Genomic DNA, 10,357 nt, shown 5'->3' with positions numbered 1-10,357 from the left:
ACTCATCTCCTCCACTAAGGTTTCTTTGATCACCTCACCTTCCCCTGTGGTCCAAACGCACCTTGTGTGTCCTGTCACACTAATACACTCAGTGGGCAATACTATCTGCCTCTTCCACTCAGCATAAGCTTCTTAAAGACAGGGACTAAATGGGATTTTCTCTTTGAATTCCCCAAATCTAGTGGGAAGTATTAATACAGAAAGTGATGTATCAGTTAATACCACAACCAATTATTCTGAGTAATGCGATACAGTTCTCTAAACTTAAGAGAATAAAGAGGAAAATCTACAATGGAAGAACACCAATGAGCACCACCTTCACGGTTAACAGCTTTACACCTTCTACTCAACAATAAGATTGACAACTGTTCTTGATTGGGGATGGGGGCCCCATAGACTAAGGGTCTGGGGAAGCTACTTTGGATATTTCAAATATAAACTGAAATAGACAATTTTACATTTGTCACATAAAGCAAGCAATACAGGCTATGTCACTTTGCTTGTGGCTTGAGACTGTATCAACTCCCTGAGAAATCAGTAAAAGAGGTTAAAGAAAAAAAAAAAAACAACCAAGTTTGACAAACAAATGCTGTTAAACTGATCAAAAGGGGAAAAAAATCTAAGCCTGAGTACACCGTAGCAAAAACTTACAAGGAGTCCTTGGTGATGAGACTGGGAACCATCAACCTAGCGAGTAAGGCCTAACTTCACAAGCTAAAGCACAAGTACTGAGTTTGCACAATTACACTGCCACAGATCAATGGAGTGAGCCAAAGAAGAAAACAGCAACTCCTCATAAAGACCTTTATGTCATAGTCTATACTAGTATCTTTGCCCTCAGTTTCCTCCATTAGCAGGAAAAGAGAACCATAAGACAGCAGGGAAAACTCAAGATGTGGTATCACAATACCAAGAGGTAGTCAATGTCTCTGCTCTATTACACTGCATCTTCACGTAAATCCTCCAACCCCTGAATCCTACATCTGGAAAGTTAACTACTACTGCACACACACAAAAAGATAATAAAATGTTGGCACTCTGCTGTGTATTAACAACCTAGTTTAAAAAATGAACTAAGTGAATGCAATCCCTGCATATCTATGCCCTGTATGCTACATGACACAAATATAAAGTTGCATTGTCCCTCAGATTCTACATGTCTGCTCTTAATAGGTGTTAGATGACGGCAGAGTTCCATAATTACACACTTTCTCAAATGCAGCTCAAGCATCATATGGCTTCCAAGAAAACATTAATAAATTCTGTTACTGTCATACACACAGAATTTAGGAAGGAAAACTATCACCTAAGCTTCATCTCAATTTTGACCAAATCCAAGATTATGACAAGATGTCTGAACTGAGTCCCTCCTGCTATCCATGTCAGTAACAGTACACGACTGTTGCAGCAGAAAACGGAAGGAAATTACAGTAACGCTCAGTTCAACTGTTCCTTCCTTACAAAGGTGGATCCCTTCAGCCTCTGTGTGGAGAGCAGACCACAGGAGGGCAAGAGTGTAAGCAAGGGAACGCCTTGTAACCAGGTGAGATGAAGGAGAGAGATGAATTTTTGACTATTCATTTAGATGGGACTGTGAATCCACTCTTACCAATCTAGACACAGGCAAACTACTTCAGCTACTGCAAAGTTAAAAATTCAAACTGTCATTAATTCTAAGTGGTTTCTAGGTGCTGGCATGAATCACTGCCCTTGTATGTGAGATCACTGTCTTTTCTTGCCCTTCTATTATTAACAACACAGGAGAGGAAGTTATCCTCCTCATTTTCTGTTATTTCCAAGTTACTGTTCCTCCTTCCCTTCCTTAAAATAGGTCAGTCAGATTATCACACCTGATACTTCTCTTTGTATGTACTGTCTTCCTGATCACTCCCCTCGTTTACTAAGAATATGAATACATCACTCACTCCTCCTGTCTCCCTTTCAGTAACTCTTCCACACTTTTTTTTACTTCAACATCCATGTTCCTAGATCCAAGCTCCTGGTCTCCAAGTTCCTAGACTTCCTTCTTTCTCCAAAAAGGTGTTCTTATGTCCCAGTCAAATCCTCCCCTAGAACTTACTGATACCAACAAGTGCACCATGTCCATAATTCTAATTTCCAGTGGCTAACCCTCTGATCACCACCAGTTCACTCACTATGATACCCTTCTCTCCTCACCAGACCCAGATTTCCCTGAGCTCCAGACTCCTATCCAAAGGCCTACCGGACCCCTTTATGTAGGTAGATGTCTTATGGGCATCTCAAACTTTAACAGGACCAAAAGTGAACTACTGATGTTCCGGCCAACTCCATTCTTCCATCTTTCCTAATTCAGTTACTGGAACTAGCAGTCAGTCTTTGCCCAGATTAAAAACAAAAAAACCCATATTATCCTTCTTTACTTTCCCTTAACCAAGCCAACAGCGGGCCATTTTACTCTGCCTTCAAAATATATATCCCGTTCTAACATCTTTTTACCCCATCCACCACCTTCAGCACAACCTAAACCACCGACCCTTCTCACTGTAGTGGCCTAACTGGTCCCTCTTCATCTTCTCCCTTCTGGTCACACAGGGCCCAGAGTAAACTTTTTAAAAGGTAAATCTCAGCAGATCATTGCCCTACCTCAAAATCCTTTAAGACCGAATTGTTTCAAGTCCTCACCACTGTCGAGTAACTCCTCCACCCATGATCTGCCATTCCCCTCCCTGGCCTTCATCTCCCTACCCTCCACCTTCTACTACAGTTCTCACTTGCTCTCCTCCTGTCACTTTGGCCTTTTGCTGTTTCTTTGAAAATCCAACCTTATTCCCACTTAAAGGTCTCTGCTGTTGCCGCTCTATGGCTCATCTCCCGCAGAACCCTCAAAGATTCCTCCTTTACTTTGTTCAAGTTCTCAAATGTCCCCTCCCCAGGGACTCCCTACCTACCCCCAACTAAAATAAACACTCACACCCACTTTAGTCTTATTTCCCCTGCTTTATTTTTCTTCAGAGCATGTATGGGCTAATACATTATAGTGTTAATTGCCTGTCTACACCATGAAAAGACTAATCCCCATGAAAGGCAGAATTCTGTCTTTTCATCACTTTATCCAACTATCTAGAACTCTGCTTGAACAGTCGGTACTTAATACGTATTTGCTGAATGAGTTAATAGATATCAAGCATTTTCACACAGTAAGAAAATAAAACAACTTCCTTTCACATGTTCATGAAACAATCATCAAGAGGCTAGAATGAGAGCTGAAACTCATGTTCATTTCTAACTGTACCTTTTAATACTAAAAGATAAATATAGCAACTAGTTTGGGGTTTTTAAGTTGTATGGATATACCTAAAAATAATCTGTTCTAGAGCTTAAGATTTTTCATCAACATCTGCCATTCTGGACCCAAAAACAAACTTAGGCTATGAAAAAAATCTGCTAACAAATGCTATGATTTTTACTTCACTGGAAAACCTCTCAAACTTGAGAGACTGTTCTCCTGAAATAACTCAAATAATTAGAACAAACATTACTTTCTGGTAAGACCTTTGTGTATATTACCTCCTTTAAACTTAACAATAACCCTGAGGTAGGTAATCCTGTCTCCATTTTCAAAAAGAAAAAAGTAGTTGACATCCAGAAGCAAAATTAGAGACAACAATAAAGAAAACTTTAAAAGTAGGAAGAAGAAAAAAAATAAATAAATAAAAGTAGGAAGAAAGGAGAAAGCAAGCACAGGTTTTTCCTCTGAAGGTTAAACGGCTTACATTTCTTATGAGTCCCCCAACACATCACTGCATCAAAGCAGACCTACTTCCCTGGCCACAGCAGTGAATTCAAACCACTAGGCCGACAGAACGCCCCTGAAGTTCATGCTTTAATGACGCTGGCACGTTTTTTAAAAGGCTATGGTCATTTAAACACAGAAGGCAAGGAAAAAAATCTTAATGTATACTGAAAAACAATTTTTTAAACTTTTGACACAAAATATAGGTGTCAAGTATCTGAAAATTCAGGTATTTTAAGCATCACTTTCTACAATGATATGAGATTTACTGTAAATAATACAGAGGTCTACCCCATTAACTGTTCTAGCACCCTTCTGTGTGTGCATGCGCACGCGCGCGTGCACACACACACACACACACACATAAGAGAAGGCATAACCAAACACTTGGAGAAGTTGGGTAAGTCCTCATAAAGGTGACATTAGAGCCAGAGTTCAAAGAAGAAACAGAAGTTTGCCAGGCATCAAAATGGAGCCAGATGAAAAGCACTATGAAAACACGAACAAGTACAGACCTTGGTGATAGATCTATTATTTCAAACATTTTATTGACGTCTACTACACACCAGGCCCTGGGATACAACGATGACTGCCAACAGTCTGAACCCTCAAGGAATGAAAAATCAGTGGGAGGAAGATATAAAAACATAATTACAGGAGTATTACAGAATAGTAACTCAGATGTACGTACATAATGAACAGAATATAAGTCTGATGCCCAATAGACTTTAGGGGCAATTAGAAAAGGTTTCCTGAAGTAGGTAAAATCTAGGTTAGATCTAAAAGGAAGGAAAGGAAAAGACTGGAACACAAGGGAAATGGAAGGGCAAGGACAAAAAGTCAAGGGCCCTCAGAGGATTCTAAGAAGTCTGGAACTTAACACAAACAAGGAGTTGATAGAGGCTTTTAAACAAGAGAGTGACTTAATATCTGTCTGAGGTAGTATTTGTTTTTTAGTAAGAATTAAGGCAGCAAGGTGGAGGATGTGTTAAGAGAAAGGAGAGCTTGGCAGTGCTGGGGCCCAGGGCAGGCTGCCCCCAAATATGCCTCAATGGCACACTGACTGTATTGAAGAAAGAGCCGTTGTCAAGACAGACTTTGACCCTCCTCTCTGTCCTGCTTTCCTAAAAGCAGGAAATAAAATCTCCATGTAAAAGGTGCCCTCCCTGTATGCGGAAGTAGAAAGACATCCTTATCACCAGAGATGGGGAATGCAGGGCCCAGAGGCCTATATAAGGCAAACCCCCAGCACTTCTTTGCCAATTTACTACCCAAGCCCAAACTTTGCTTAAGATTCTTATTAACTAAGCACCCAAACCTAAGTTTCTTTGTCCAGTCAATTCTTAATTTATTGTCGGTCTAAAATATGTAAGAGCCGCCACCTTCACTCACTTCTTAGGTCCTGTTTCTATGAGAGATCCATGCCCATGAATCAAAGATTCTTTTTCTCCTGTTAATCTACCTTGTATCAAGAACTCAAGAGGGGTTCAATCAACTATATACTCCAATATAAAGTTTTTGTAAAAGGTTAATTTATGTTATGTATTATTTTATCAAAATAAAAAAAGCAAATTCTAGCGGGGGGGAAAAGAACTCAAGAAGGGTGAAGGGGGAAATTTTGCCCTCCTGGACCACAGGAAGAACAATGAATTCTCAAAAAATGATAAAAGCCTAAAGTAAGGCTCAAATGACATGCGTTTCTTAAAAGAACAAATGATTTTATGAAGAAGAGATAAGAGAAGACCAGATTAATTTACAAACATTAAGCTGAGGCACCCAAGTGCCGACATCCAGAGCGCCTGCGTGCTCAGTCACTAAGTTCTATCTGCGTGCTCAGTCACTAAGTTCTATCTGACTCTGTGACTCCATGGACTGTAGCCCACCAGGCTCCTAAGTCTATGGGATTTCCCAGGCAAGAACACTGGAGTGGGTTGCCATTCCCTTCTCCAGGGAATCTTCCAGACCCAAGGACAGAACCTGTATCTCGCATCTCCTGCATTGGCAGGCCGATTCTTTAACACTGAGCCGCCTAGAAGATACTACATCCAGAGGGCAGGAAATACAGATCCCAAAAGAGTTTCTGAACTAAGCCTCCGAGTGTGCCATTAAGCTAAGTAACTACAGGAGAAGAGAAATGAGTAGTTAAGTTCATATGATACGCCTATGAGTCAGTCAAGTGATGACGGTCGACAGGAAGATGAACATACAAAACTGGACTGAAAACAGATGTACGATTCATTGGTATACAAGCAGCAGCTAAGGCCAAGCACAGGCAGAAAGTCTCAGGAGAAACCATAAGTCAAGAAAAGAGATTACTTAGAAAATAATAAAGCTAACTTTTGCCATAACTTTGACTAATTTAAGCCTCACAACAACCTATGCAGCAGGATTTTTTTTTTTTTTTTGGCGAGCTACACAGCTTTCGGGATCTTAGCCCCCTAACCAGGGGTTGAACCTGGGCCACAGGCAAGGAAAAGGTCCTAACCACTGGACCACCAGGGAAGTCCCACTATTATCCCACTTTAACAGTGATTTATGATTTTCCCAATACTACAAGGCAATTAAAGAACTGTATAAAACAAAGGCCCAGGAAAGATGAGAGGAAAACCAGGAGCAAGGAATGTTCCAAATCAAGTTAGAGGATTCAAGAGGTAACCTACGGTCAATATCATGGAAAATTTACATAAGACCTTAAAAAGAGAGGAGAAACAAACAAACAAAAAGAGGGTGGGACATAGGCTATTTCACAATCTGGGGACATTAATAGGTACGATTTACTTGCAGTTGGTTTCAGGAAGGACAAAAATATATTGAATTGGGTTGCAAAATGAGTTTTGAGGAAGTAAAAATCATGATCATAAGACTAGACTCACCAGAGGTCCAGCAAGAAAGGAACCAGGCACTCCTGTTTACCATGCCAGTAACATTTACAGGGCTGGGTGGCAGCGTCAGGTCATACCTCACTTAACATTTCTGTTTAAAAGATGCAAATGATTCGGAAATACTACTCAACTCAGAGTCACATGCCAGTAAGTGGCAACAGAAACATTTACACCCAAAGTGACATAAAGCTGACTAAATAGCTATTTTAAAAACATAACACACTGAACAATTATTCCTTAAGAATCCAATCAATTCAATGGTTTTGGTATGTTCAGTGTGGTAGTATCTAACTTGTCTTACACAAGCAAAACAGAAAAAATTGGACTGAACCGCTGAAACGTACTGTGCCAGAAAGAAGTATTCAAGTGTTCTCGGTTAGCCCGTCTGCAGTGTTCTTATTAATTAAGCTTTCAAAAGAACCTGTAAATCTATAAAACACTGAACACCTACTCTAGGTAACGACTTTGCTACAACACTCTCAGATTGAGTAGTGGTAAAGAGAAACACTTTACAGATCAATGTAGCAATTCAAAACAGAAACTTGCTCTTCCTTCCTCCTAAAGGCTGGCCGCAGTACAACTCTGTATTTACATATCAAAGAACTAGGTCATTAAGTCAATCAGCAAAACTAAAGAACACAAATTCTCATTCTGATCTATAGGATCAGTATAAGCACTTACCCTGTGGTAAATTCCAAAAATAAATTTCTCTAACTACTCTTTGTTAAGGGGCTTCCCTGGTGGCTCAGATGGTCAAGTCTGTCTGCAGTGCTGGAGACCCGAGTTCCATCCTTAGATCAGGACGATCCCCAAGAAGGAAATGGCAACCCACTCTGGTATTCTTGCCTGGAAAATCCCATGGACAGAGGAGCCTGGTGGGCTATAGTCCATGGGGTCGCAAAGAGTCCAACAGGACTGAGCGACTTCACTCTGAACTTGCTGCTGCTGCTGCTGAGTCGCTTCAGTCGTGTCCGACTCTGTGTGACCCCATAGACGGCAGCTCACCAGGCTCCCCCGTCCCTGGGATTCTCCAGGCAAGAACACTGGAGTGGGTTGCCATTTCCTTCTCCAATGCATGAAAGTGAAAAGTGAAAGTGAAGTCCTTAAGTAGTGGCCAACCCTCAGCGACCCCGTGGACTGCAGCCCACCAGACTCCTCCATCTATGTGATTTTCCAGGCAGAAGTACTCGAGTGGGGTGCCATTGCCTTCTCCGCTCTGAACTTTGAGCCTTTGTTAAAAACCTTTTCCTTTTCCAAGGAAACAGATAACCTTCTCTAGAGAATATTTTTCATTCAAAAGTCCTCTCCTCTGTCCTCCAACTTTTTCATTGTGCAAGGTGCTAAGTCTTGAGAATTAAGACCTAAATAAGATGGACCAATCCAGCCTTCATGAAATGCTAGTAGAGGAAACAAGCGTTGAAGTAACTAATGCAGCTCATTACAACTGATAATGAACTGAAGCAAAGGAAAATAGAATGCTGGGAGGTTTTAACCAGGACAGGGTGAGTTTCCCGAGATATTTGGGCTGATACTGGAGGAAATTAGAGAATTAGAGGTAGAGTAAACCCCTAAAGACTAGGAGATAATAAAGAGAAACTTTCTAAAAACAAAAATAAAGCTGGTATGGCTTGAGCCCAGAGAGCCAGGAGAACACCGGCTCAAACTGAACTGGAAATGAGCATGGCAGTAGTGTTTTGATCTTTATCCTAAGAATGTGAAATCCTGGCGAGCTCTCAGCAGGTGATGCAGCGACACATGTGCATTTTAAAATAATTACGCATTAAAGTTCCTTGCAAAATCCGTCCTCATGCCTAGACAATCTACAACTTCCCTAATAAGCCATACATCGATACTGTCCAAGTTAAAACAATGGGGGGGAAAATGCTTCAAGTTGAATTCTACTCAACAGACTCTGAAAAAATAGTAGCTTAAACAGCTAAGCATCCACTTTAATATTAAGTGACCAATACACTTAACCCATATACAAACGTGGAATATAGAATGTATCGTTGTTTCTCGCTTACAAATAATTCCTGAATATACATATCACTTAAATGCATGCCTATTAACATTTAAGAATGTCAGAAAATTACATCCTAATACTGCAAAATAAAATATGAGCTACATTAAACTCTTTGGCACCCAGATTTACCACACTTTCTTCCCCCAAGTCAATTTGAAGCTGAATCTGATTGAGTTCGTGGTATCGCTTTTTCAGGAATAAAATGTTTTCTAATTCGTAACTTTCTTTACCACTGGCTTGATAAAGGCCACAGAATTTGAGGGTGGACACCAAACAAACCTCTAAGATTTAAAAGGTTGCCAGACACCCCTGCGCCCCCAGGTAACTTTCCCGCCCGCCCCAACCCCCAATATGAACAGAACCCACGGAGCCTCTCCCTCCCCCGCAGCCCCGGGGCAAGGCCAGGCCCGCGGGGCCGGAGTTGCAGCAGACACGTCTCTCCCCTCCCTCTTAGGCAGAGGTGGGCGGACCCAGGCGGGAAGGGAGGAGGGGGACATGGAAGCATGGGCCGGTGGCCGGGGAACCTCACCACGGAAGGCAAAGCCGAGAAGCTGTCCCAGACCCGATGGCAGGCTGGTCGGCTCCGTGCCGCTAGCTCTTCTGATGCCCCAGGCCGGCAACACAGCCAGCCCAACCGCAGACGAAGATAAAGCTCCCGACCCCTCCCCCGCCTCCAGCCTCTGAGCCCGCTACGCAGCGTCACGCGCACGGCCAGCGCCGGCTGAGGATTTCATTGGTAATCCCGCTCCAGGCTCCGCCCACCGCCCACGGCCGCCCCGCCCCTTCCCGGGCGCGCAAGGTGCCCAGAGCTAGAGCTCCCGGCTAACCTTGGCCAGTTGACTTGGTTAGCTTCTCGCAAGCAGGTTGTGACTCTCACGACAGCAGCTTGCTTTCCATTTCTGCCCCATTGATCGAATGTGCTGCAGAAATGGGACCGAGCCAATTTGGGACCCGTCTGAAAAGGCAGCTTTTGCCTGATAGCGCGGGACTGGCGAGTTTCAGTTCAGTCGCTCAGTCGTGTCCGACTCTTTGCGACCCCATGAATCGCAGCACGCCAGGCCTCCCTGTCCATCACCAACTCCCGGAGTTCACTCAGACTCACGTCCATCGAGTCAGTGATGCCATCCAGCCATCTCATCCTCTGTCGTCCCCTTCTCCTCCTGCACCCAATCCCTCCCAGCATCAGAGACTTTTCCAATGAGTCAACTCTTCGCATGAGGGGCCCAAAGTACTGGAGTTTCAGCTTTAGCATCATTCCTTCCAAAGAAATCCCAGGGCTGATCTCCTTTTGGTTGCCTCTTATAGAGACTCGAGGAATCCGCCTGTAGAACTGTGGACCATTGCAGTTTGAACCGACACCACCACCCCCACCGCCCGCACTAGCCCGAAGCGTTTGTCATGGGATGCCTTAATACTTTTTAAACAGTTAAACAGTTCTTAACTGTGTCTTCCGGGAACTGGATAAGGATACGATAAGATAAATGAAATAACGAGGCAATTAAGAAATTTAAAAGGGGATTTCACAATTAAAAAATGGTGCAGAGAGGTTTGGGACATAGGTTAGGTTGCAGGCGGCTGCGACCGGCGAACTAAGCGCGCCCGAGAAGAGCTACCCCACGTCCGAGGTCAGGGGCAGAAGCCGGGAGGACCCCATGCCCGAAGGGCGGCGGCCAAGAG

The 10,357-nt window shown here is 43.0% G+C and overlaps 1 protein-coding gene across 4 annotated transcripts in view; it reads right to left on the bottom strand.

Annotated features, from left to right (window-relative positions):
* SOAT1 (sterol O-acyltransferase 1) overlaps positions 1-9,376 on the bottom strand; it is a 61,234-nt gene extending 51,858 nt beyond the window's left edge. For 2 of the 4 annotated variants that reach the window (XM_010850148.1, XM_010850147.1), the window contains exon 1: positions 9,210-9,376. Coding sequence is in view for 1 of the 4 variants with exons in the window: in XM_010850146.1 (XP_010848448.1) it covers positions 6,649-6,691 (43 nt within the window). In the remaining 3 variants the exon portion in view is untranslated. Of the gene's footprint in view, positions 1-6,648; positions 6,749-9,209 lie in introns of those variants that run through there. The other 2 variants (XM_010850146.1, XM_010850149.1) reach the window with 2 other exon arrangements.
* Between the last annotated feature and the right edge of the window lie 981 nt (positions 9,377-10,357).

Source organism: Bison bison, unplaced genomic scaffold (assembly GCF_000754665.1).
Source record: "Bison bison bison isolate TAMUID 2011002044 unplaced genomic scaffold, Bison_UMD1.0 scf7180017864289, whole genome shotgun sequence".
Lineage (NCBI taxonomy): Eukaryota > Metazoa > Chordata > Mammalia > Artiodactyla > Bovidae > Bison > Bison bison.
This window is presented reverse-complemented; position numbering and strand designations above follow the sequence as displayed.